The 27,961-nt window shown below is 47.7% G+C and overlaps 2 protein-coding genes across 6 annotated transcripts in view; both read right to left on the bottom strand.

Annotated features, from left to right (window-relative positions):
- Positions 1-601: 601 nt before the first annotated feature.
- EDC3 (enhancer of mRNA decapping 3) lies at positions 602-24,343 on the bottom strand. 4 transcript variants are annotated; one of them, XM_075764861.1, is made up of 8 exons: positions 22,393-22,661; positions 22,077-22,154; positions 21,555-21,736; positions 20,123-20,436; positions 13,837-14,172; positions 6,029-6,182; positions 4,224-4,441; positions 602-3,114 (listed from the first exon to the last, which is right to left on the bottom strand). In XM_075764861.1, the coding sequence occupies exons 3-8, from the start codon at positions 21,716-21,718 to the stop codon at positions 2,780-2,782; spliced, it is 1,521 nt and encodes a 506-aa protein (XP_075620976.1). In that variant the 5' UTR covers positions 21,719-21,736; positions 22,077-22,154; positions 22,393-22,661; the 3' UTR covers positions 602-2,779. The 4 variants fall into 4 exon arrangements, with proteins under 4 accessions (XP_075620976.1, XP_075620974.1, XP_075620977.1 ...); XM_075764859.1 differs by lacking the exons at positions 22,077-22,154; positions 22,393-22,661 and adding an exon at positions 24,245-24,343; XM_075764862.1 differs by lacking the exons at positions 22,077-22,154; positions 22,393-22,661 and adding an exon at positions 24,274-24,337.
- Positions 24,344-25,806: 1,463 nt separating this feature from the next.
- Positions 25,807-27,961, bottom strand: part of LOC104640441 (cytochrome P450 1A4-like) — an 87,803-nt gene continuing 85,648 nt past the window's right edge. Inside the window, exons 6-7 of one of the 2 annotated variants that reach the window (XM_075764989.1) lie at positions 27,706-27,792; positions 25,807-26,955 (exon numbers count right to left, since the gene is read on the bottom strand). In XM_075764989.1, the coding sequence (XP_075621104.1) occupies positions 26,649-26,955; positions 27,706-27,792 (394 nt within the window). In that variant the 3' untranslated portion in view covers positions 25,807-26,648. The remainder of the gene's footprint in view (positions 26,956-27,705; positions 27,793-27,961) is intronic. The other variant, XM_075764990.1, reaches the window with a different exon arrangement.

A 27,961-nucleotide genomic window follows, 5' to 3' on the forward strand; every position in this document is an offset into this window, starting at 1 on the left:
TTCCTATGATGGTGGTTAAGGTTGTGGGTAGAAACTAGCTCAAACACAGACCAAGAAAAATAAAAAAGTGTTCCATTCTTTGAATTAACTCAGGGAAAGGGGAAGAAGGAACCCAGACCTCTTTTCTGGGTCTCAAGTGCTCCAGAAGAGCTCACACCTGCACATAAGATGCATTTTGTGGGGGCAAGGCCAGTACTTCCTCAAGTAAGCCTTTGCATCTGAGGCAAAGTACAGCCAGAGCCCCAAATCTAGTCTCACCTCCAGAAAGCGAGCACGCTGTACAGTTTAACTGTGCCAAACGCAGCCCAAAGCTGCCTGCTGTGCCCTAAACACTGTGCAGGTAGAGTTGGGGAATCCCTTCCTTATGGGAGGGTGCGTACCCTCCTGGTGGGCAACACTGCTCGCTTTATTCTTTTTTTTTTTTTGCTTAAAGACGGGGAACCGTATTGCTCCCCGGGGCCTTAGCGCTTCCTGGAGCTAGGCAGCAGCGAGTAGAGACCTGATCCCAGCTGCCATCCCCGCAAAAACAGCCTGAGCTGGTTCAGCACCCTCTCAGGCATGTAACTCCAGCCAGTGGCACAGGACCCCGCACCGAAGCCTCAAATATTTCTACGCGGTGACTGCTCAGCGCGTACAATCTATAGTTTTAATAGCCAAACCCAGAAGGGGCGAGAAAAGCAGAAATTGAAAGAGCAGGTTCTTTTATCGAGCGTCTTGAGCAAGGAAAAGTGAAAAGAAGGGGGCTAAAGCTAACACTGTGCTACAGCAATGACCAGGGGATGGCCATCCACCTTTTTTTAACCCAGCTGCAGCTCCTCCGCCTGGCTGAAAGAGCCAAAGAAACAAGAAAGGCATTCAGTCGTCCAACCCTCAGCGGGGAAAAGAAGCTCGGGGGAATACCAGGCAGGGGTCTAGACACCGAGAGGGGCAGAGCCCTTCGTCCTGCTGAGGTAGATTCGGCAAGGTGCAGGCGGTTTGGCAGGGGGAGAGCCCTCAGGCGAGCCCAGCGCTCACCAGCACCCTTGTCCTTAGGTGCCACTCCCCACTTCCAGGCAATATTAATTACTTCTTTTTTCAATGGGGGAAGTCTCTTCCCTCCTCCTTTGATACACTCGGCCTTTGTTCTAAGCAGATGAAGAGACAAGCGCCAGGCTGCAAATCCTCACCCCTCGGAGCACAAGTGGATCAATGCATTTGCTAAGCAGAGCACAGCAACAGCTGAAACAGTAGGTGACCGTGTCCCACGCATCCCTGCGCTTCAGCCTCAAGAAGGGATCCAGCTCCCCTGGGGAAAAAAGCTCTGTTTGAAGCTCTGAAGTTCTCCCAGCTGCAAGGTTTAGGTACCAGAGGAGGAGCAGAGCTTCAAGCGCTGCCCGCGCTCCCGGCCCAGGGAGCAAGCAGAGCGCTGAGCGCCTCTTTGCAAGAGCAGAGCCCCGACTGTGCACCTGCCTGGTTCCCCCGACGGAACAGCTCGCCTTTACTGCACCTCCTGCATCGCTCCAGGTTCACGGGAAGCCAGCGCAGCACAAGAGCAGTTAGAGCGACCCAGGGCAGATCCCCAACAGTAATTCACACAAGAACCTCTTGCTGTACCCCTCCAGGAGGGCAGCAGCTCTCACCACACCATCTCCTGCAGGCAAACAGGACCCAAATCCTTCCTCGAGCTGGTTCCCGGCACACAGACACACGCACAGAGCCAGCCATATACACAGCCTTCGAGCCCGAAGGGAACGAACGGGATCCATGACCTACTTCCCAAACCCCACCGAGCGTAGGAGGGATACTGGAAGCGCTGGGAGAACTCACCCAAACATCACCTGCACCATACACCACGCAACAAAACTCAGGGTGACGCTGCCCTGCTTCGCTATCCTTTCCCTGATTCAGCCCCTCACCGTGCCAGAAAGAAAGAAAAAAAATAAACGCAACTATCCTGGAAAAGTTCTTTCCCAAAACACGCCTCGTTCCCATAGACCTGGGCTTCACCCACTAAGTGAACGAACAAAAAAGCCAACAGAGTATATAAGCAAGTAAGGCCTAGCCGGGGACATCGGTGTTCCCAGAGCATGTGCGACCCGAGAGCGTCCGGCTCTTGACACAAGCTTTCCGAAAGAGGGAACGCTCTCCTTGAGGGGCTGGAGGGTCCAGGAGGGACAGCGAGCTTCGACTGCCTTCAGGAACGTAAAAAAAAAAAAAAAAAAAAAAAAAAAACCAAAAACGAGGGAGGGGGAAGTCAAAAAGAACAACGGAACAAAACCAAATCCTCCCTCCTGGTACGACTGCAACAGAAGGTATTTCTACATAATCAAGGGGTGCTGTTCCCACCGGGGTGCCCTTCCTGGGTCGATCTGCCCAGAAGGACCAAGAAACACGTCCCAAATCTCCAAACCGCCCATCCCTCGTACCACCTTCACGCACACCCCGTCATTAAACAGCTTCCCGGCCGGGCCCGGACAGCAGCGGCTGCCTTCGCCAGGGACAGACAGCATCTTCCTGCGTGTTCCTTCATACAATGGCACAAGAGAATGAAAACAGCTTTGCAGGAACATTCGCTTCCTCCTTTTTTTTTGTTTCATTTTACGATTATTTCTTTTTTTTTTTTTTTCTTTTTTTTTTCTTTTTCTAAATACACAATGTTTCTTCTGGAATGAAAACTCTCCAGAACTTCACATCCTTAAGGCGTCACGAGTTTACTAGTCAGGATCCACTGGACAGCTTATTTGACAGACCTCCTCCCTTCTCTCTTCGCTCCCTTCGGAGCCGTCTGGCTGGCTGGGCTCTAAGTAGAGTGCAGGGGGATGACAAATTTGCAGCCGAAGGGCGAGTGGTAATTTATTCCCACTTCTTGAAAGACCTTCTGGGGAATGCCAATGTCACAGAGATACACGCGCCCTGCCCTCTCGCCCAGGGGCAAGGGCAGGCCCAAGGCCAGCGACCACTTGGCGTCGATGCCCTGCTCCATTTCGTTTATCGGAGGGTCTATGCTGAGGACGGGTGCCCGGTTCTGGTTGGCCCAGTCCACAACCGCTTTGTACCAAGGCTGATCTCTCAAAAAGGCATTTTCGTGACAATCCAGGCAGTTGATCACAAGGTCAACGGGGGTATCGGGGAGATCTGAAAGAAACACGAACACCGTTGAGCGCTGAGGATCGGCCTGAAACCAGGAACAGGAGTTCCTTAGCCTTCCCGCCTCGCACTGCCCGGCAGATAATTCTTCTCCCCCCCCGCCCTCCAGCACCCACAGTCTCACTGCAAACAGTCCGGCCTTACCTGTTGTTATTGCCGTCCTTCTGCAAAAAGACACCGACATTTAAAAATCTCTTTTTAGCATTCTGGAGGACATTCACAGACTCTCAGGTACAAAATTTCATCAAGCGGTCAGCACTTGAGCAGCCCGAGATGCCGCCGCTGAGCTGGCTCGCCAGTCCAGGCAGCCCAGGGAAGCAGCGGCGCTCTCTCTTCATTATAAAAGGATTATTTTATATTCCGCAAGCTGAAAAAAAAGGCCTATTTCTTCTGGAAGACGCCGACTACCTCCGCTATGGAAAGGCAACTCGTGTGCTGCACTGAGCTCCGTCGGTCTCACTGCGCTCCCCTGCTCTGTACCACATCTGCCACGTTCCTCTTACCTGACAGACCACAAAGTCCTCGGCACAAGGACTCCTCTTTTATAACGGGCAAGTAGCTCAACCAGCGCAGCCCCCCCCTCCCTGCCACAACGCAAACCATCGTGCAGTGCCCCGATTCCCAGGTTTGTTTCTCCCAAGAAGTTTAGATTAAACAGGTTTGAAAATACCACTGGTGAAACGACAAACAGAAGGCAGCTGTCTCACAGATGAGCATCGGTTTATTCTGAGAGATCTGAATTTTGACAGCTGCTGGGGCTAGTTCAGCAAAGCTGCCTGCTTGGTTTGAAGCAGATGCTCATTTCCTTGCAGTTTCGATACGCTGAACAACGACGGCCCTTATCCTAAGAGCACGGCCGGTCTGACTCAGATCCATACAGCAGCTCTTCCGTATTTGTTCATACAGGAAACATCTGTACCAGCACAACCGCTCCACTGTTGAACCTCTCCAGTCTCTGCCGTCCTGACCAGCCACCTCCCTATGGCAGTGCCACTAGATGGTGCCACCGGACCGGGCTGGCACTGGGGAACCGAGCTGCGCAGGTCTCTGCGAGGCGCGAAGACGGCCGAGAGCAGATCTGCTCTTCGCTCACTCACCTTTGACGCTGGACACTTGCTGGCCTTGCGTCTTGCTGAAAAGGTTCAGCTCGTTGGTGATGGATTCCAACATCTTGACGAAGTTGGGAAGGAAAAGGATGACGTGGACGTCGTGGTTGGAGAGGTGCCGGCCGCAGCTGATCCCCTGGGCCCCCTTCACGTGAGGGCCACACAGCAGGGCTACCGTGGGCCGCTGATGCACGTTCTTCGGGTTCAGCCTAAAACACAGAGAAAAGGAGACTTAATAAACTCAAGAATCTCCTACCTTCTTCCTGTAAGCGGAAAAAAAAAAAATTTAAAAAAAAAAAAAATCAGTAAAATGCAAATTTACAGGTGTTTTGCAAATCTTCCGTTGCCTCCGAGAAGGAACCCACATCCTTTTGTAGCGCTGACACAGAGAGCTGCTCTGCCTGCAGGTTCCCTTCAAGACTTCCTTGCACCCGCAGCAGAAATCACAAGGTCCCGGTCTGTCCTGGCTCATCACGCAGCCACTTGTACTTGCAAAGCAGGGGGCAAGCCTGAATCCAGTGCAATTTCACTTTTAGGAGGCTTTTTTTCTCTACCCCTCTGATTTTAGAAGAAAGCTAACTATAGAACCTTAAAAATATGGGGTGAATTACCCCCCTCAGCAGAGCCACAGTTAAAAAAAAAAAAAAAAAAAAGAAGAAAAATAATTTCAACTCCCTAAGCCTCATCGACTGCAAAATAACGCCTATTTATTTAAATGCAAGCCATCAAGGGTGGCTTACAGTAGGATTTTTCAGCTGATAGGATCAGTGCTGCCTGGTACGTCACCACTTACTGCTCTCAATCGAATGATCGGGTCCTGGTAAATAAACCTCAGAATAAACAGATGGAGACTTAAGGCTTACCTTCCATTTCAAAAGCAAATAATTTGAAGCCTCTAGCGACAACATAAAAATCCACGTGCAACTGTCCGCCCACATCAAGAACTACGGTAAGCGCAGGCATAGGGCGGACCTCGTCAAAAGAGTCAGCACGTATCTTCCTGGGAAGAGCAGTAAGGGCTCTCCAAACCTGCTTGCAAATCGGGCCCTCCAAAAGAGGAGGATATTCTCGGTTTAGGTGTAGATGCCTGAAACCTAATTTAGCATTGTGAAAAGCTACGCAGCACCTTTTTTAATGCCATTAAAGTATAACACGTAAAAACCACAGGGGAAGGTTTGCTTATTTGCAAAAACGAGCAGCTCGACAGAAATTCTGCAATGGTTTCATTTGCCTTGGGTTACACCTTGTGCAAAGCTCGATTCCCTGAAAAAACTCCCAGTAAGTGAAGGGGAAAATTCTCAGCTCTGCCTGTTTTGTCTTTGACTCAAGAGATACTTCTGCAACTGGGACACAGGGAGCCAAAAAGAAGCCCTTAGTACATCATTCATCCAAGACGGTGCGTTCAGCCAGCCCTCTCCTAGAGTGCTAGGGAGGGGGGGGGAAAGCAGTGTGAACACTGAAGCCTACTGTAAAGCTTCCTCCTGCTTCAGGAGCCCAAGCCTCACGCTTTTTTTCCATGATTACTTGGAAACAGGCTGATGCATGAGCTACGACAGAGGTCTGCACGGCATTGGGATGAGGTTTTTTTTTTTTTTGCTTTTAGAGGCAAGGAAGGCAGAGAGGTGACAGCTGCCTCCAGCTGCCGGAGCACTGAGGGACCAGCGCAATTTTTGATTTACCTCAAAAATAACCTCACCTCTCAGCCTCTTTTACCTCAGCCCCACTTCGAACGAGAAAAGCTGAGCTCTGCTTAGAGGGAGCAAACCCACAGCAGAGCAAAAAGGGAAGAGCTTTACCTGTTGGGTCCCCCGAGGAGGCTCAGGGCCATCTGACTCGCACACACTCCCGTCATCTCCAGCCTCCGCTCCAGAGTCAGCCCGTGTTTCTCCGCGACCGAGAGCAGCTTTTTGTGAAGCTCGTAAGACACGCTTGGAACAACCAGCCCGGAGTCTAGGGTTCAAAGACAGGGGAGGGAGGGAGACAGAAACAGGTAAAATTCAGAGACTTTTCCAGAATGCTGCAGACTAGTAAGGTTTTTTACGACAGCACTTAAGAAACGATGACAGGAAAAAGGGTTATTTGTTGTTACCATGGGTCTGCTCAACCCAGTAATCCAGGTTCCTTCCGAGACCATCAGATGAATCCAAACTAGTGCATCAGAGTCACCTTACTCTGAGTGAAGCACTGACAGCTAAACACAACTGCTGGGCTTAAAATAATATATATATTTCTGTGCAAATCCACCAGGCAGCTGGCAGTTTTAGGAACAGAGAAGGCCTTTTTGACTTACACATTGAATATTCTTTCATAGTGGCCTCCAGTGCTTTAACCCACACTTATGCCCAAACATATATAAGTGTTCCTAATCACTGTGAAAAAAAAATAAAAAAAAAATCACAAGAGGCAAAACACGATACGCTGAGGCAGCAGGGGAACGATGCGGCTGAAAGGATAAAGTCTGTAGAAAAATACTTCCCAGACGTTTTTGACAGCCCGATCTGTGAGCCAGGAAATGCTCTAGCATGTGGATCAAGGGAAAACAAACAAGAGAGGTTTTGTTAAGCGCTGAGAACAGCGCCTGCAGTAGGCAGCAATATAATCCTTCCCACTCGCTTCTACAGCAAAGTTGCCTGGAATCAGCAGGTAAGAGAAACACAGACCTGACTGACTATTTGGACTAATTCTTTGTATGTTCCTTCTCAAAGCAGGCCAAGCTGGCACTGACTTCACAGAAATAAACCCTGCAGTAACATCTGTAAACTCTCCTGGAAATAAATACGGAGGATTTCTTGCCACCAAAAGGCAGCTCGCTCTGAAGGGAGCCACAGCAATTTTTTGACGGCGTGTTGAATTGTGGAGGACAAGGAAACAGAGTAATTACTCACGGTAGAATCAGAAACACATGCTATCCTTCCCTTGACACATTCTCCCGCAAGGCCTGGATATCCTTAACTGTCTCCCACCTAAGGGACAGCACAGCTTCATTCCCTCCCCATACAGGATGGCCACACAGCTGGCAGCAAGAAGAGCTCTCGCCTCCTTTTGTTCACATAGCTCACAAGCACCGCTCCGAGCTAAACGGAGCCATCCCAGCAGACTTGGGCTGAATTTACCGGGAAATACGCTGTTAGTTCCCACTCCGTGGGATGGGCAGGTGAGGTCCACAACGGGTCAGAAAGGTTCAGGACTCAAACCAACTCAAACCGACGCCTGCTACAGCTCAGGCACAAAGTCAAATGTCAGTCCAAAGTGTGAACACGGTCTTCTGTTGCGTTCAACAGCCAGCAGCCCCGACTCACCTTCACGCTCCCATCAGCCGCTCAACTTGGGGCGACAGCAACCAGCCGGGTGCTCGTCGCAGCCCAGCGGCACGGCAGGGCTCGGACTGCCTGGGAAAAGAGTCATGGGAACGTGACACGGCCCAGCGAAAGAGCTCTGCGGCGATATGAGCTCAAAGGGGAACAGCCACAGAGTACACATCCGCTCAGAGAGGAAACCTAACAGTTACTCGTGGGCTCGGGCTCTTTTGCGGATTAAAAAAAACCATATAACAAGAACCAGTTATAACAAGCAAGTGCCATATTCAAATGAGGACAGCAGCGTGTATTTTAATTGTGAGGAATTATTTGTACTGCCACATTTCCCCAGGGTGCCCCAGTCACAAACCACTAAGTCAGGTTATGGCGGAAACGGCAGGTTTTGTACACCTTAAGGTTTTCAGAGTCAAAACGGAGGCATTCCTGCAAGGTAACAGTAAAATGTTGTGCAGTAGATCCTGCTGAATCCTTCCAGCCTTCACTTCTGAACTCACTGGCCAGTGCTTTGCAGATCCATAGGGCCCAAAACGTGTTCAAACACTTGACCTTGCATGCTAACTGCCGATTAAGCTACCTCCGCTAACAGTCTTTCATTCCATGCAGCAAGCATGCGCGTTATCAAAGTCATTTCAGACTCCTGATAGCAGCCGCTGAACATTTGGAGTCATAAGCCACTAATAATCCTAAACCCATCGCACTAGTCACGCACCTGCCCTGCGTTCACACACCCTCTTTTCCTCCGGAGTCACGCAAGGCTCGGCTCTGCCTCCTTCCCATTCAGATTTTTCCTACTTCATCAGGTCTCATTTTTCAAGCTTGAAGGAGGACTTAGAATGAGTGACCCGAGGTCAGGATCTCTCCAGTTTGACGGGACACATCCTCTGCTACAATCCCCCAAACAGAAGGGTTCCCAACCTGGCCACAAATTCTCCGCTTAAATTTGGCACAAACTCCCCAAACTAGAGGGGTGAGACAACCAATCCGTACTCTGTATCTACCCAATTTAGTCTGGCTGTTGCCGACGTCTTCTCTGTAACCGTTTACATCTTTCCCTCAACCACTTCCCCCAGACCGCGAGCTTTAGTAAGCCCGCTTTTACCATCAGCTAGATGCAACCCAGTGCCCAGTGGGTTAATGCAAATGGGGTTACTGGGAGGCAGCGGAGGCACGAGATGAACTTGCACTTAGCATGCCAGTGCTACACTTTGTCCTAATTGCTCCCTCTCAAGAGCAGGCTTAAGTGCCAAGAGAACTTCCCTTCTTCGCACTCACGCAAGGTCCAACCAGTCAGACTGGCTTATCAAAACCAGGCCGAGGGAGTTAAATAAACTCTGGCAGAAAGCAATCAAGGAGGCGAGGGGTAAAGCCACAAACAATAACACCGACTGCAACAGAACTGAACTCCTGCCAACTTTAATTATGTTTGGGTTGGACAGTGCATCTTTATTGTTTGGTAATGAAGGTAATAAAATAAATTAGCTCAGGTCTTTTAATATTAAATAAATGTATTTTACAACTGCCTGGCAAAAAAAAAAAAAAAAAAAAAAAAAAAGAGGCAGATATAGACTAAACAGGTTTGTGACAAGCAGAGTATTGCTGAAGCCTGATTAAACACAAAGTATTCGTTTACGAGGCACACTCTGTCCTGGGCACTACCACTGCAAACAATTTAATTCATCAAGCTTCACTATGCAATGTTACACACATACTGGTTGGCTTAAAATGCCCTATGCCAGCAGAAGGCCTGAGCTAACTCTCTACAAGTTCACGAAATAAGAGTTTTTCCCCAAACAAGCCCAGACCAACGTTACTGTCGGAAGTCCAAACGCCTCCCATGCGTTGCAAGGAAAAAGAAAAAAAAAAAAAAGGGTTGCTGCTAGAGTTGCTAAAATACAGGCAAGCTGCAGGAATGGATGAGATGGAACTGGACTTAGGATCTCCTCAAAGCTGTACGTAAAGCCTTTAACTCTGTCCTTCAGCAATAACGAACTCCAGGTGCCAGAGCCGCACAGCTCGTGGTCTAAGATGCAGTTACAGGAAGCGGGTATGAGTCTTGTCCAGTGTAGGCAGATGGGACGTTACTTGCTGTCTTTTGCTGGTTGTAAAGCTGGAGCAACCTGCCTGCAGACTCAGCCACACAAGATTACTTGCGCCACAAATAGGAACGATTTTCTCCACAACCTTAAGGGTTAGATTTTGTTTTGTTTAAATCATCATTATTTTTAATTAAGACAAGATCTGGCTGACGTTCCAATGTTAGCCTCTCCCAGCAAAAAAAAAAAAAAAACCATCTGTCTGAGGGACAAAGAGACTTTGCCCCACGAGCACTTTATTTTCTCCTGCGGTTGGATAAAGTGAACTTAACTTGCACTCGACTCAAAGATCCCAGAAAACACTTCACACATTCAATACACACCATTGCTGTAAGGCAGCCATCCATAGACTGAAGAGCTAAAAGCTAGAGAGTAGATGTCAGTCAAGGATGCACAAAAAAAGCCACACTGTCTGCATCATCCTCACAGAACAGACTCAGCCTTAGTTTTGCAGTCCGACCCTGACACATGAACTCTGCCTGCTGCATTGCTTTACTCTTAAGTGTGTGTTTTCTTTCACTATCTCCTTACTGCGGGGGGAAAAAAAGTTTCTTGAAGGGCAGGTTTGAAGCCTGGTTAGGGAAAGCACAGAGAAATAAGCATCGACGCTTAGTCCGATGATTTGAACGCAGTCCTGCTTTCACTTGACAAGTGGCTATCTCAAGTTTCCGTAGCAGCTGAGTTTGAAAAATCCCACTTAGTTTCCAGAAGAGACACTGGATGGGAACAGCATATTTTCTATACTAACCGCATTAACGAGAAGACAACCTACTTAGGACAAAGCCTTACTTCTAAAACACGTGCTAATATACCTACTCGACAGCCTGGCTCCATAAAATTAGCTTGCAGAAAAGCATCCCGGTGGACCAAAGCGTTTATCAGGCTTCGCTTACATCCTGCACGGATCAACTTATTTTAGTCAGCAATAAAAACACAAACTGGAAGCCCTGCAGATTAGTCTTTTGGAGAATTGGCATCAGCAGTTTGCTGGTTTTACTGCCGCGCAAGCCTGGTTATTTCCTAGCTCCGTGGAAGAAACATGACATAAAAGAGCATGCAAGGATTCACAGACTGCTTCCTCTCTCGCAGCGACAAGAGCTGGATATCAGCTCACTGTCAATCACCAGCATGGCTTTGTTTGTGCTATTATAGCAGACAGAATAATCGTTCCATCAGCCAGAGCTCTTAAGACGATCATCTTCAAGATCAGCCTAGGGAAAAAAATTATAAAGTACTTATTTCTCCTATAACTAGGAAGCCCTTTTTGCAAGTCGAGATCCCCTTAGGAGTCCAGGAACAACTCTGTAGGGGGAATTCAGAAGCAGAAAGAGAATTCCTGCTGCAGACATACCCAAAATCATGGCTTTCAGGGCTATTGGCGCACTCATTTCATTTCAGCAGCTGCTGCTCTTTGAACTACTAAGAGAGACAGGCTGCCTGCAGCTCAGCATCCTCCTTCCAGTTGCTAAACAAAAGAGATCGGGATTTTTTTTTTTTTTTTCCAAATGACAGTCATTACTCCAAGCACACTGAATATCTTTCTGTCCCTCGGAGGACTGACTCACTACAAAACCTGCTAGACTGAATGCCAGAAACAGCAGGCAAGTTACAAGTGTTTACAAGAGCTTTCGCTAGATAGGCATTAGCATTTCCCAAGCAAAAGTAAACTTCCTCAGCGGACACAAAGGAAGTCACCTTCTGTGGGAAAAACATCTAGAGAGACACAGCACTGGGACACTTTTCTCATCATTCACAGGAGTGTGAATGTGCCCTTGCTCGGCACAGGCGACAGGGAACTGTAGTTGTCAACCCCCTGCCTGTTGTGTGACACGACAGCTTTTCTTCCAAACAAATCCAGAATTCCGTACGGGAGACTAATCACCCAACAGTAGCTAATGAGGCTAGCGAGACCCCGCAACTACAGAAGGGGGTAGCCTGCCACCCTCCCTGTGCTGCCTTGCCAAGAATAAAACAAGAAAACAGCAGGCCTTTCACTGGGCTGCTCCCTTCAGCACGCTGCAGCCGGGGAGCCAAGAGTTTCCATAGCAAAGGACGGATGGAGTTTAGCAAAAAACACGACTTCATTTTCATCCCCTGAATTTACTTACTGATGCTTGCTGCTTATTGCATGTCGGAGTTTCCCTCCCAGGAATCGTACCGCTAGAATACCGTGTTAGCCATCCTTCTCAAATTGGCAGCTAACAGTAGGTTAGCTTTTGTTTCGGACGAGACATACATAGAGGCCCTGTCTCCTCTCAAACAAGCCAACTGGAAGATGAATTGACAAGTAGTAGATTTTTTAAAAAAAAAAAAAAAAAGAGAGAGTAAATCACATAAGAAAATGAAGTGCTTATTCACACAGGCAGTCAGTGGAGCTTCTTGCAACAGGACACTGTATAGATACTGAAAACTTAGATTTAAAAAGAAATAGGTTAAAGTAAGCAGCAGAAAAAAAAACACTCAGCAAAAGTTATTAATACTGAACTACCACTTCTGCTTCAGGAAGTGTTAAAGCTGTGAAAGACAAAGCACTCAGGGGAAAGTCTCACTGCCTGTTTATTCTGTTCTTTCACTTTTCCTTAAGTATCCTTGGAAACACAGTACTGAGCTGGACACGTTCTGATATGACCCAGTATGTTTTTATCTCATTCGAGAGCAGAACAGATCAATAGGAAGATGGAAGACACAAATGGAAAACTAAGATATCGTCGTATGGCAGAACTTTTTTTTAAAAAATTGAAAAGCAGCAAATCATTGCAAACAAATCCGTTTCCTTCTGTGAAGTGTTTCACACCCCAGCTGGAGTTGCTGGGCAGAGAAAAGAATGACAGATCAAGGACCCGATCACACTTCTGCTCGGTGGCCAGACCACCAGGATATTAGCTATTTAGTGTCTCTCTACATAAAGATCTGCAGTTTGATTTTATTCTGATGTGGCAAAGAAGTGTTCCTGGAATGCCAAAGTTCCTTCACTTCTATGTTTTGCAAGTGCTACAAAGCCTGCAAACCGAAGGCGGGACACCGCAACTAAAGTTACAGGGAATTTGCACCTAACTGTAGCAGAAAATACATACACACGCTCTGAAGTACAGCATATGTACAGGAACAAAAAGATTCCTTACAGTAAAATCCATTTGCATACGTAACCTGGTGCTTGGCCAAAAAAAAAAATAATAAAATACTACTGAGCACGAAATGAAACCAATCCTACCTTTCCCCAGAGCCATGGATTAGGAGCTGAACAATCATTCTCTGCATTTGGATTTTTGGAGCCCTGCCTCCTCGCAGCCAGGCAGCTCACTGATCCACCCTGCTACCTTCCCCTCCATCTCAAGAGGGTACTTAGCGGCAGCAAGGACCAAAAATCAGACTTGGAGGAGAACATCTAGCACCAGGGAGCTGAACTAGTTTCCCCTGATGATACACTGGACACATACTTCAACTCAGACATTTGCCTAGAAGGTTTTCTTTCCTTTTACAATTAAGAGTAAGGTAAAGCAAAGGAAAGGCACAGCTTGCTCTCAGAACACACGCTTTACATGCACGTCAATGCTGTGTTTATCCAGCTTTCTGGGGCTCGATCTTTCACACAGCAGCACTGGACAGTAAGTGGGAGGGCAGAACGTCACATAAAAAGCCTTTTGTATAATAAATGTTTGGAATTATGGATGGGAAGAGGCAGAACGGTTTCTTTTTATACCAATGACATTTAAAGTTCTGCAAAACAATGCAGAAATATATACCTACCACCCAAGGAGTATCAGAAACACACAAAATCTCCCACCTTTTACCAAGAAAGCACAAATTACGACATGCTACCGTGATCCTGAGACCATCCTTCCCTCTCAAGAGCCAGCAATCAAGTCCACGCAGGTTTGTCATGCTACCGAAATCAAAGCGCGGATTAAAACGGCTCCTATTCAGTTCCCATTCTTGTTATTCAACCATCAGTTTTATTCCCTACTGCAAAAAACTACTTACCTTATTGCCCCACCTGAATATTTTTTTTATCTGGAAAACATTGCAAATAAAGATTGGATCTGTGCCTCGTATCTACGTACAATCTTATATAAACAAATACCCTTGCCCGTACCACATTAAGCTGGTAGACAGCCCTTGGGGAAAACAATGCACCACATGTACCCCAGAAATGTGGCAGAGTTTGCATCCTTATCAGTAAGGGACGTGGCATACCCGTGCAGAATTCTTTGTTAGCGTTCTGGGGTACGACAATCCTTCTGTAGACGATGGGCTCCGATTCCAAGATGTTCTCATCGTGCCGATAGCGAGCTGGTTTCTCGTTTGGGGTGCCCCGGGAACGAGTGCCGCTCCTCCTCTCATAAGTTTCAATCTCTTCAAACACAGCTGCCTTGTCAAAAAGGGCCAGGTTCCCTTCAAAATCAAAATCTGTGTCTGGGATTTCGTCAATGTCATCCCCAAAGCACTCGTCATCTTTGCTCTTCATTTGCCCATTCTTCAGGCCACTTTTCTTTGGAGTTACTTGGTTCGGATGACGGCTACTGGATGACCCTAAACAAAAATAAAAGCAAGTTGAAAGTGTGTCATAAATGGGAAAAACCACGTTTGCTCATACACTTTCTCAGCAAATTTAGTAAGGGGGGGGGAAGTTACGCTTCCAGTCTACCGACTCAAGGGATACTCGCTTCCCAAAAAAGCTGCAGACCTCGTCTTTGGCGTACTCACGCTAACACCAGCTAACAGACAACAGAGCAAGAGTGTCAGGAGAAGGACTTTCAGGGACTTTCCACTGGCAAGGTTAGAAAAACAGGCTCGATCTCAGTAGCAAAGTGTTTCTCTACGATTTATTTAATTCAAGGTAGTGTCACATTAGTGATAAGATAATAAGCTAGCCGTGAGGTAGGACAGTTTTCCTCCTACGCTGAGCTCATGTTTGGGCAGGCATGCGGCCCAAGACCTTCTTTGGAATTTCCCTAAATTTTAGAGACTAATGTGGGTGTTTTCTTTCATAACAGACCGGCCACCTAATTAATGATCTTTAAAGGAGAATTTAAAACCCTGAATATAAAGCATTCCTTTTCCTGCTCACTTACTATCAATAGGTACGCATTTTTGCACCGATATAAAGTCCTTTGCCTTATTCCTATTGCATTATTCTACTTATTCATCGTCTTGCATGTTTAAATATGCTTCTTTCCAATCACAAGTAATTGTGAAAGCCTGGTTTCTCCCGAGTGAGATGGATGAAAGCGTCCTCATTCCCAGTTTGTGGCTGGAGATCACCAGGACCGATACAAAACCACCGTGCAATTACGAGGTCAACATATCCCTCTACTGACTTATTTTTTACATTGTTCTCCAGGTCGCCCATACAAACTCAGGGGTCCAGATAACATTAATCTGTTTGTTATATCCATTGTTAAACTTGCAATTACTAGAAAATATTTCTGGCCAGTTCTAGCAGTTACAGGTACCGCCTACAGCGTCCAACGGATGGAGTAAGAGTTATCACACCAAAACTGCTCGCTCTACTATTTCTCATAGTTTAAGACATCACCTTTGCAAGTACTTTATAGATATTTATCGACAGAATCCATTTGATAACACAGAAACAAATTACCACAATGATGTGTGCTCTTTCTATACCTCCTCCCTAAGTGAAAAAGCAGCTTTTTGTGGTCTTTACACATTATTGCCAATCAGCGAGAGAAGACGGGAAGAATTTCAAGTCATCCAAGGATCTGTAGAAAGCATCCCAAAAAGATTTGCAACAGGCGCAACCTTCACAACCTCCCGTGAAAGTTACTCATCACATTTCTAAGTGCAGACAAGTCTGGTTTGGTCTTGGCAAATCCCTCCTTCCCCCTGCCTGGAAAAGCTTATGTGTAACCTCAGGTCAGAATGGAGCCGCAAGCTGCCTAACAAACTTGAGCTCTAATTTCCCACATTTCCAAAGCGTGAAATCCATTTTTCCCCCCTATATTCTAGGCAGCATGTCACCTTTTTTTTTTTCTCCTAGAGAACTGTTTAAGTGACTAACCCGAAAGGAAGGAAGCTCTGTGAAATGCTCAGCAGCTCCTTCTCTGGTGTCTTAAGTACTTGAGCTAAACAAAACAGACCTGACCACCCTATAGCACTCCCTCTCAAAGCTGCTGCAGCTCCTGTCTCCTATTACACCATAATTCACAAGTCCAGCAACAGCAAAACAGTGTACAGAGTATGTCCAGTATTTCCCACCTTGAAAAGCAGGAGATAAGATCTCAAATCTTCAAGGCTTTGTGGAATCATCAAGCAAAATCCCTCACCATGAGCATTTTCCTAATGTGAGAAATTTGTTGTTCTGGTGGGGTTTTTGTTTTAAACACGAGCTCGAGCGCTCTAGTTATACCAATTTAAAACCAGTTTTGCCCAAGCGTGCCTAGCAAGCACTGAAGAGATTGGAAGGATCAACTTTCAGCTGGTCTAATGAAAGATGTTGGCTTTTCCCTCTCTTCTCCAACACCGTTCTGTCGTTACGGCGACAGCACTGTTAACGTTGAATAAAATATCTTGAAGGGCATCTACAAAGTTAAGACAGCTAACAGCGTAAGTCTCTCGCAGCAACGCAGCTACTCTGCCTACTGGATTTACTCTAACCTGGCTGTGTCGTGAGTGACACAAAGCACAAAGCCATTTACCTCTTCCAAACAGCGGTATTGGTAAAAGAGCCAGCACGCAATATTTATTCTGCACGTAGCGGAGCAACTGAAACTAGCCATACAGCGTTCTGTGGTCAGCATCACCACACTTTGACAATACTCTCTATTTATAGAGTCTCTATTTATATTACTTTAAAATTACTACTAAGAACAGTAGTTCATTTTCAGACACAGTGATTTTCAAGCTGCTGGAGACGTCAAGGAGTTTTTATAAATAACTGGGTGAGAGCACGCTACTGTAGTATACCTTTTGCCAAGAAGCCACTGAAGGACAGATAGCAGAATTCAAGACAAATTTTGTCACCAAAGCTGGTGACAAAACGCCATACAGGAGAGAGAAAGGATAAGCCTTGAGGCAAGGAGAATTCCAGTACATAAGCCGCGACCATTTACATGCATGGTTTTGAGAGAAAGGACAAGCTTTTTAGTAACACACGACTTCCAAAATTTGACATATAAACAGCTCCAAAGCTGTAGATGACCGGCAACTGCCACTACTAACAAGGGAATCGTGCCCAACGCTGCTGCTGTCAGCCACACAAGAAATGAAAACCCAGAGCAACACAACAGGCTGAGAGTTCTCTAGACGTTCACAAACTCCAGGTCGAAGCAATGGTCAAGGGACAATCAGAGTTCAGAGGAATAAGCTGAATACAATGAACACGATGGCAAAACAAGCTTGCTTCTTGTGTCAACGTCAAGTGTTACGGCAACTCAGTCTGTCCCTGTTACCCAACAAGAGTTTTTACACTCATTGCCAGATTCTTTTGCAAACAACTCCACGCTACCCTCAGCTGACCTGAAAAGCAAATTGTGAGAATAGATGCACCGCCGTGCAGCGGATCCAGGGGACAGAAGCCGCTGATGTGAGCAGTGTGTAAATGCTGATGGAATAAAAAGCTGCACTAGAAAAGCTGCGGGAACAATGGGTGGAAAGCTCCGCAGGCTCCCCTGCAGACACAATGAACGGGAGCCAAGACTGTACCTCATCAAAACGAGACGTGCCGGCATTGTCGTGGGCAGCTCTCTAATCCATACCGATGGATGCCAACTCTGACATACTGCTGACCCACAGAACCGGCTGTCTTTTCACGGACTGCGTTGCAACCCCGTAACAGAAGTTGCAGAGAACACCGCAGAGGCCTCCTACGAACTCCGAGCAAAGTTACGTGGCGTTCCTCTTCGAGCGTCTCCATCTAGACAGGCAAGAAGACTGGCAGTTGATGCTGTTCAGGGAAAAGAGGAGAAGAGCCTAAAAAGAGGGCAGGGGGAGGGAAGGGAAAAACTCAGGCAGAAGAATCGGAGATAAGGCTAACAGGAGAAATGTCCACTGCCTTCCAGGGCACTAGTGTGGCACACCAGACGAAGCCATTGCTGAAAGCCACTATTCACAGCTCTGCTTGCTTCCACGGCCTCATCCGGTTCTCTGCCAAGTGGCTACAGAAATCCAGCCTAGCTCCTTTCAGAGCGCAACCTCCAGCGCCTCTGCCCTGTGCATGCGTGAAGCTTAAGGAGAACAGCACATGGCTCCATGTCAAGTTGGCAGCTTGACGCCGCACAGAAAAGCGCCTCCCTCAAAAGATAAACAATACTTCCCAGGCTTTTTTTGTTTCTTAGGAAAAAAAAAAACCCAAAAAAACAACTTTCACGTACAGCACACAAGCAAACATAGTCTCTAGCGAGCTGGCCGCCTTCCTGCGAGATCCCTGTGGGAGCTTTTGCTGCCAGCCCTGGCATGAACGAGCCCGGTGCCAGCACGGCACTGAAGCCATTGTTGTGAAACCTGCGCTGATATTTGTGGTTTATTGATTTCTGTCACACAAGTAGTCCAAAGGGGAAACTTTGTCCCTGACTTGGCACGCTAAAGGGCATCAAGAGGTCAACTTTCAGCTGTACTAAACCCTACGTGACTTAAGTTCTAGATGACATCTCAACCCGTTCTTCCGCAGACGCCTGTTCCCACCACCTCCACAGAGCCAGGACCTCTTCCGCCCCCCTCCCTAGATTCACACATCATTTGCCCTACTCTCCAAACGCACACGTTTCAGAGGGTAAAAAGTTCACTCTTCTACTTCATTTATCCTAAAACGAATCCAAGCTACATCAAGCACCTTGCTCAACTTGTTTCAGACAAAGCCTGTAAAAGAAAATCCAACCTGTTGTTGTGATTATGTAGAACTGACGCAAACTATCTGTGGGTTGAAGTGGTTTGAAGCACTCGCTGCGTACCCCAGACCTACCAGACACTGGCAAAACAGCATTAAGTGAGGTCATGCTCCTACACACTCCATCCAGCCAGAATAAAGCCAAGCAGAAGTTACTTTAGACATTTAGGCAGCTGACGCTGAAGCTCCAAAGTTTTCCTCAAACCAAGCAAAGTAACACGCTCAAACAACTAATTGGAATTTAGGAAGAGTCACAGAATAAAACAAAAAAACCAATAAATCAACCTTAAGGAACCACAGCTCTCTTCCTACAGCAAGTACTACAGTGTTTAGGCCCGAGTAGAAGTAAAACATTCAAAACCAAGCAGGCTTGGAGATGGTTGGGTCACCAAGGAGTGCGTGCCTCCCCCTCCACATCACTCTGGCCTTCCCCCTCCCATCAACCCTGTTTGGCAATTGTTTAAAGAAAAAAAAAAAATGAATATGAAAAGAGTTTCAACCCTTTCAGAAAATAATACAGCTGTTGGTGGAGGAGGAAGACTTCAGAGGTCCAGGAACCTCTCCACATAAATACAGCCTTTAATCTCCCTGTTTAATTGGTCTCACCCACCTTGGTTTTGTTTCTTGTCTAAAAAACAAAAGCAAGGGAAAAAATGAAGTCATGGAAATAATGCTGGATAGATACTGATGTTTCACCAATTAAGTCATAGAAATAGGCTGGATATACAGGGATGCATGACGAAGATCTGGAAAGGAGCATAGCCCAGGGGGCTTTGAGGGAAAAAAAAAGAACATACCCAATTTTGGCACAGCGTGAGAGCTGGCTGAAGATTTTATGAACAGAAAAAAAATAACGAATGCTTGACTTTGAGATGCGCTGATTGTATCTTTACATCATCCTCATTAGAGCCCGTTAATTTGTATTTTTAACAACACAGCAAATAACATTCGTAATTACTTGCAGGGTGATGTTGTAATCGGCTATGGTTATACAAGCTTTCAATAGAAAAATTTTTTAATATTGCAGTTGGTTTCCAGTTCCTTTTAGGGGAAATATGGAGGCTGGCAATTGGGCAATTTTCAAATAGGAAAGACAGCAGGAACGAGGAAATCGCCGTAACCAGCGTTATCCAGCTCTACATTTTCTAACATTTGATGCTGGTGAAGCAGAATAATACACAGGGTGGGACAGAGAATATCTCCCCTTCGCTAATTCAATTTGAATATTCACTTCAACAACAACAAAAAAATTGATAAAGAGCTATTTGCTTTTTACGTCAATAGGCGTCAACCACGCTTCTCTCGGAAACGCAGCAGTCAAGACCGGTATGTTGCTCTTCACGTACTCAAGATTATGGACGAGGCTGCGTCGTCATCTAATTCTAACAGATTTAAAGATAAGTACCAGACATTTGGAAGACCTATACTTCTAATACTTTGATGCACAGCTTGTGAGGTCTTTCTCCTCACTGTTTAACTTCCTCTCCTCCAGACCTTCAGGTGGCAACACAAGCATAAAAGCAAACAAAACAAAAGTTTCCAGCACCGTTTGAAACGTTCTTGCTGAAAAAAGGGAGATGTTGCAGCGGTAACTCAGGCAGGCAAAAAGGATGGTTGCAGGACAACACGTATACTCACAGGAATTGTGCCTACGACGGAAGCCTTTGGATTGAGTCAACGTTTCCACATGTCGATCCATGTAGCTCTTGGAGCACTGTTGCTGTGGAGAGATGATAATATCTTGATTCTTCACGTCCGTTCTCCTTGGGATATTTTGCGGGGCGCTGCTGGAAATGGGCTTCTTTAACACTTTCCCAGTGCCGTTCTGACTGGGACCCACTTGGCATCCAACACCAGGGATGCCCGATTCTGTCTGCTGCAGGTCCCCACATTGTCTGCTGTCCCCTGGCCCTGGGATCTCCAGAATTTTCAGCTCAGTAATGTCACCTGCCCTAAAAACAGGAAAAGACAAACAGACATTCAGGAATTTATCATTTAAGGTACATTTACAAAAAACAAACCCCTAAAGAAAAACACGCACCATTGTACAGCGGGTTTTTTCCATTGTCGTTATCAATAGAAACGAGGGGAGGAAAAAAGGAGTTTAATACTCAAACACACAGGATATTTCCACAGATATGAATACATTAAACTGAAATGGCACGAATCTTCAAAATAACAACTTGAGTATTTCTACACTGCACCTGGACTTTGTCTGAAAGGTTCTGTTCCTAGCTGAAACAGGAATCGGTCAAGCAGGAAATGGAAGCAACTGGCACAGACCTCTGCAAAAATCTGCACTAATTTAACAGTTTCTGGATAATATCATTAATCTCAGCCTCGAAGCTACTATTACTTTTAATCCGTTTCTACAGAAAGCTACCCTTAGATTAGTGCGATTCATGCTCAGCCAAGGATGGCGCTTCCAGTTTCCTCAGAACAAGGATAGAGAAAAGTAATGTAGCACTGGGCACAAGCCAAAATGAAACAGAGAAGTGGTTACAAAGACCTCCCCTTGCACTGATTGCAAGAAATAAATCAGAAGTTAGGGTCTTCTTTTTAAACTTTGTAAGTATTTGTCCAACTGGGATATAAAAGTAGGGAGAGCTTGCTACAGACACATCTCCTGGAAGGATATGGTTGTCATCTCTGCCCGCTCTCTCTTCATAATCCAAGAGAAAAAAAAAAAAAAAAAGAAAATTGACTTCAGGGAATCTTATTTAAAAATCAGTGACTCAGAGTCTTAACTATTGTAATATGCCAGGTAACAGGAAAACGTCCAGTGATGAGTAACTCTTACTTATTCTTTTTAAGCACAGCGTTATCAGGAGCTGGTGGGAAAGAACTCCTGAGGGCTACAGTACCACTGCATCCATTCAGCCACAAAATAATCTCCTGCCCACAAACACGAGAGGCACTTCTTGTCCAAACACGCTCAGTACCAGTAGGGAGATTTTAAGGCAAAGAGCTCACTTCTGGGGAAAAACAAACCACAACAGCCAAACCACCACAGACTTTGCCTGGAAAAGGGCAAGAGGTGGGGGGGGTGGGAAAAAAGATGGACACTAACCTGAAGGTGACTTCTGGCACGAGGCACTTGACCCCATTATGGAAGGGCCGCGTCAGGGAAATGGTCTGGCTGACCTGATCCACAGCAGACACTCGTCCTTGGTAGACTCCCAAGCTTTCTCCACAATTAATTGACACAATGCTCCCGAGCCAGTCCGTAGCCATATTTCCGGCACACAATCGCTGTAAAGAGACACAGGCCTGGCTGTAACAAGATGCAGAAACTGACAACCTGAATCAGCATCAACTGCATCCCCCGGCCCAAAATCCTGGCTCCCACCCAGGCTCCGGCTTTGTCAGCCTCTCTCTTCTTTGTGGGGCGGAAATAAAATCCGTAGAGACACCGAGGATCACAGCGAGCGTGTAAATCCCTGGACGGGGCTTTGCCTATACGATTGTTTGTAACGCAGATCACTGTTTGCATTGTTAAGGAAATAATTTTCTAACTGAAGTCAAGCCTAACAGCTTCCAACAGCAATATTCAGTATTTAGTTCTGTCTGCAGACATTCGCCCACTATTTACCTTCCCTTTTTGAAATTTTGGCGTACGAACACTGGGGCAGAACAGCTTTTGTGAATACTCATCAGTGAGAAGATCGATCTCTGTGCACACAAAAACCAACACCTTGAAGAGGACAGATTCAGAAGCGGGGGGGCAAAAACCCAACACTGGAGCCCAGGACAAAAATCTTCACGCTATCCAGAGCCAGGAGCGTTAGTATTACTGCCACTAATTAGATAAATGGAAAAAAAAAACCCAACACAAAAAAAAACCCAGAAAAAAAGTTGCATTCCTTTCCAGCATTGAGTTCTACCAGAAAACAGGGGGGAAAACGCACTTTGTTTAGTCAGATGTTCAGTCCCACGTAATTCCCTCAGTTTTGATGCTTGACTGAACTTGTATCAGCACACTTTGAAGCAGCTAAGTACATCTTTTGATATGACATTTCTTCCTCCAAAGAACACAGGAAGATGACAGGCTCACTACCATCACGGCAGCGCAAAAGAGCTGACAAGCTCATAAATGAAAATGACTCCCGTACATATTTGCCTTTTACGCAGCAATCAGCAGTAAGAGGGAGAACACTTGAGATTTACTGTAAGGAACACAAAGACAAAAAACACAGGAGATAACCCAGGAAGATTAACATCAATGTATAAACCACGTTTCTGTGAGAGTCATTTTAATTCTCTTCGAGCCTTTCCCGTCCCGAGGTTCTTGGAAAAAGATGCAAGGAAAAAAAAAACCAACCTTGAAATAACTAGGATGCATGCATGCTACCAGAGCGGACTCACTTCCCCCAACTTTCGGGGGACTGAAAACAGGGGATGCTTCAAAGGGAAGCGAACGCTAAATTGGGTCACTAAGCCATAAATTTGTCAGGAACAGGCTCCTCTCTTTCCTGTTTCTGTGTATTTACGTTAACCCATGATAACAATGTCTGGATTCCGAGATGACGGCTGATAAAAAGCACTTTCAAAACACAGATAACACATCCCCGAGTATCTCCAGTAAAAGGAAAATTTAGTTCCTTTTCCTGCTTTTTGTATCTCTTTTTGAAAAGAGGGAAGAGAGTTCAGTACGTATCACCATCTTACAAGGATCCCTTTCAAAAAGTAAGAGCCTCCTTTTACCAACAACAACAACAAAAAAAAAGCACACATAAAATCTCTGTTTGTGCGCAAACATAAACCAAAACAAGGGAAACTCATCTCAAAGGATCTCATCCTACTACTTTATGTTCAAATCCTTTAGAAGAGGGAATGAACTGCACATGCAGTGAATGATTTGCTTCATCACATGTGGCAAACACAAGCACATTTTTTTGTTTACGTACACCTGGAAATTCACACCTCCTGTCTAACAGTCTGTCTCATATTCCAATTTTTTGTCATACAAGTCGTAGATATCTCATACTCCCCCACATGTCTTATTCCAAGTGTATGCTACTGATAGTCCTGCAAGTTTTAAATGAAACTCAAGTCACACAGCTTACCCAAACACGCATGCAGCACTTAATAAACAGTTTGTAAGCGATAACTCTGCACGTGATGAGTCTATAGCTTTGCTGCTTGACCAGGCACTGCTGCTTGACAAGAAAAATCCCACTACATATATTCTCCCTATCTGTAAGATGACTTAGCGCGGAGATGCTCTCACTCATTTACAAGGAAAGCAGCCACCGAGCCCACCCGCTCTGTACCCAAGAAACAAGCTGACGTGGGATATATTCTCCCAGCAGGCCTCGTCTCCCTGGGCGGCATCGGGGTGGGCTGCCTCCAGCCTGATCCGCACAGCCAAGGCCGGGGCCCTCACAGTCCGAGGCCCGGGGCTCCCCACAGTGCGAGGCCCGGGGCCCCTCACAGTCCGAGGCCCGGGGCCCCCCACAGTCCGAGGCCCGGGGCCCCCCACAGTCCGAGGCCCAAAGCTCGGACCCCAGCAACAAGCGGCCTGCTGAGGCCTGGAGCCCAGGGAAGGGAGGCGCTCAGCCCTGCCCCCCCCCGCCTCCTCACGACGGCCCCGGGCAGGCCGGGGGAGGGCCTGACGCCACGGCCGCGCCTCACGGGAGAGGCGGGCGAGGCCCGGCCCAGCCCACCGCCGAAGGCCCCGGCTCGGCCCCGCCGGCCCGCCCGGGGCGAGGAGACGGGGTGGGGGGGTGGGGGGGTGGGGGGGTGTCACCCCCGCCTCACCTGCACCCGCCGCTCGCTCCCCGCCTCACCCGCGACCCCTCCGCCTCAGCGACGCTCGGCGCTTCCGTCACTTCCTGCCTCGCGCCCCGCCCGGCAGCGGCGCTCAAGCCACCGGCGGGCGATCATAGAGAGGAGCGGAGGAATTGCCGCTCGGCGCATGCGCGGGAAAGCAGCCTGGAGCCGCCGGGTGCGCTCTACGCATGCGCGGCGGGCACCGGGCACTCGGTGTGCAGCGCCGAGCACCGCCGGGCGCATGCGCAGTGCTCCCGCCGGTCCCACCCGTGTCACCCAGCCGCCGGGGCTGTCCCGCCCCCGTCACCCCATCGGCCCTCCACCCCTGCTGCCACGTGCCTCCTGTCACGCCTCCGTCACTCCTGTTGCTGCCGCCACGTCTTCTTGGGCACCTCCGGCACCTCCGGCACCCCTCCATCACCCTTCCATCATCACCCTGCCATCACCCCGCCATCACCTCTCCATCACCTCCATCACCTCCATCACCCCTCCTTCACACCTGTATCACCTTCATCACCCCTCCACCTCCATCACCATCACACCTTCATCACCCTCCATCATCCCCCATCATCTCCATCACCCCTCCACCACCTCCATCACCCCTCCATCACACCTTATCACCCCTCCATCACCTCCATTACCTCTCCACCTCCATCATCCCTTCATCACCTCCATCATCTCCATCACCTCCATCACACCTCCATCATCCCTTCATCACCTCGCCATCACCCCTCCATCTTCTCCATCACCCCTCCATCACCTCACCATCTTCTCCATCACCCCTCCATCTTCTCCATCACCCCCTCCATCATCTCCATCACCCCCTCCATCATCTCCATCACCCCCCATCACCCCTCCATCTTCTCCATCATCTCCATCACCCCCTCCATCATCTCGCCATCTTCTCCATCACCCCTCCATCATCTCCGTCACCCCCTCCATCATCTCGCCATCTTCTCCATCACCCCCCCACCCAACCCACGGGCACATTTATCTCCCGCTTTCTCCTCAGCTCCATTAAACCCCGCTTTTCAGCAGCAGAATGAATTTTGCCAAGCTGCCTGAGATCACACCCCCATTGTCCCGCCAATTTAACATTTATTGCCTTTTTTTCAGGGAAGTTACGCCGAGCCTGGGGAATAATCATGCTCTCAAGCCCGGAGCCCAAAGCATCCCTCCGTGGATCGTCTCCCTGAGGGTTATGAAAGGCTGTTTTCAAGATACTGATTTATTTTTCTTTTTTTCCTCAGGGATAGAAGACTTAGTCCTGATTTTTATCGAAAAGAAAACCTAGTCCTGATTTTTATCGAAATCCTGAGCCGGAGCTCAGCGTCACCTCTCCGCAAATCTCAGCTGGGAGAAAGAGATCCAGCACCCAGGAGGATTAAAACCTCCTTCTAACGCCACCTGACACTAAATCTGACACCCAAGTCAGATTTTTAAGGATAATTTAAAAAAAAAAAATAAACAGGTGTGAGAGAGGGGTTCCCCCCCCCCCCCCCAAAAAAATAATAATCTTTTCCCAATGGAATAAAAGAAACTTCAGCAACTTTCATTAAGAATTATTTATTGGGTTAGAAATGCTGCGCAGTTTCTATCCCGGCACACGGGTGCGTTCCGGGCAGGGTACAAACAGGAATCGCTGCTCCATTTGCCGGGAAAATTCACCTTCGCGCTGGCTAAAGCGGACCGTAACGCAAGGCGGTGCATCTCCCGCGGTCCTCAAACCTTTGCTGCTTTGAGTAGGCTGAGTATAGAAATCTACTGCTTGCTAAAATATAAAAATATTAGTTTAAAAAAGAAAAAAAACCCAAACACACAACAAAAACCCAAACAGGAAATACATCGTCCGAAAGCCAGAAGTGTTGTCCGTGCTTCTTACTGTTTCTTATTTTCAGTCCTTTGATATTTTCCAGGCGGCTTCTTGTTAGGGGTTTAGCTAACAATATCCCAATTGGCCAACAGCACTACTTACGGATTTTTTTTATTATTTATATTTTTTATTTTTATTCCCCCCCCCCCAGCAGGCTGTCACTAAGGATTGGTAGAAACCCACGGGATTCAGTTCGCGGCTTTTTTCTCTTCAGGGAATTTAGCTGCGCCCAGAACGGGTCCCCTCTCCGGGATGGCTCCGACATCCGCATCCCCTCGAGACCCCCCCGGTCGCCGGCCCCTTCCCCGGGAGCCGAAGGTTTTTCCCGACAGCTCCAAAAGACTTTCGCCCCGTGGGGGGGGGGAGGGAAAAGACTTTATCCCTTCCCGCTCGCCTTTACGGGAGACGACCTCAACGACGGCGAGCGCGGGGCTGCGTTGGCTTCGAGAGCAAGCGTTGGGGAGCAAGCGGGCTGAGCGCCCGACGCCGAGAGCTGCCTTTCCTTCTGCGAAGCGACGCCTACGGGGAACTCTTCGTGGGGAAACGCTTCTTCATCTGGAAGCGCTCGCATTTCTTGTATTTCATCGTCAGTCCGTACTGAGGAGTGATGTCCACCTCCTCGCCGGGGCGGAGGCTGAACTCCAGTTGCTGCAGCATGGTGGTCAAGAAGAGGAAGACCTCCCACCGGCCGATGGACTCCCCGATGCAGCGCCTCTTCCCCAAGCCGAAAACCATCACTTTCTCGCTCTCCGTCCTGTTTATTTCGGTCCCCGCGGCGTTGAGGAACCGCTCGGGGTTGAAGGTTGAGGGATCCTTCCAAAGCTTCCTGGAGCAGAAAGGAGACACCCCTGAGAAAGACATTTTCACCCACGGGGACAGCGATCCAAAAAAAAAAAAAAAAACCCCACCAAAAAAAACCCCCCCATCTCCTCGCAGAGAGAAGCATTGCGATGCTTTTTCATTCCACCATCCAAAAAAAAAAAAAAAAGCTTTGGCAACCTCTATCCCTGATCTAAAAGGCCAACTACGTGTCAGACCCCATCAGCTCAGTCTATTGAAATCTCCGATTCAAACCCCGACTGCGTTTGCTCGTGCAGACACCGGGGATGGATTTAATTCAGCGTGCAAGAGCTCGAGATCCTGCAGTTTCAGCCGAAAGGAGGGGAAAAAAAATAATTTAAAAAAAAAAACACGGTGCAGAGAAATCAGTCGGGACATCTTAAAAAAAAAAAACACCAAAAAAAACCCAAAACCAGGGGCTGCTTGGCAGGAGGATTTACCGATTCCTGATTATCCGGCAGGCAAAGCTGCCGACCCTCGCACGGACGTGGAAAGTCCGGTGCATCGAGGCCGTCACCACGTCACTGCGCGTCAGTTGGGCAAGCCCTGACGTTGGGGACTTGCTGACCGAGTCAACCTAGAGTTGTTCCACACCCAGGAGACCCGAGGCTGGGCTCAGCATCAAACCCACACGATTTTTGGTCCGATCTGCCTTTTCCTCCCTCCCCGACCCCGTCGGCTTTTGGCACGTTGCTCGAAAGGATCAGGTGAGCACGGGGAGATTTGATCTACTCACTCGTCGTGGTTGACTTGCCACTGGTTGATAAAGACGCAGGTATCCTTGGGGATGTAATAGCCGTTCAACGCCGTCGCTTTTGTCGTACTGAAAGAAATACGGGCGGAGGGGAAGAGAAGTTAAGAGGAGACCCGCAGCTTCGCGGCAAAAACCCAGGGGCGTTTCATTTTCAATGCCCTATATTCTTAGGACCGGCTAGGAAATAACCGGGAATATTTAGTCTCCCGAATACAAATCGGGGTAACGCTCTTCCTCA

Source organism: Balearica regulorum, chromosome 12 (assembly GCF_011004875.1).
Source record: "Balearica regulorum gibbericeps isolate bBalReg1 chromosome 12, bBalReg1.pri, whole genome shotgun sequence".
Classification (NCBI taxonomy): domain Eukaryota; kingdom Metazoa; phylum Chordata; class Aves; order Gruiformes; family Gruidae; genus Balearica; species Balearica regulorum.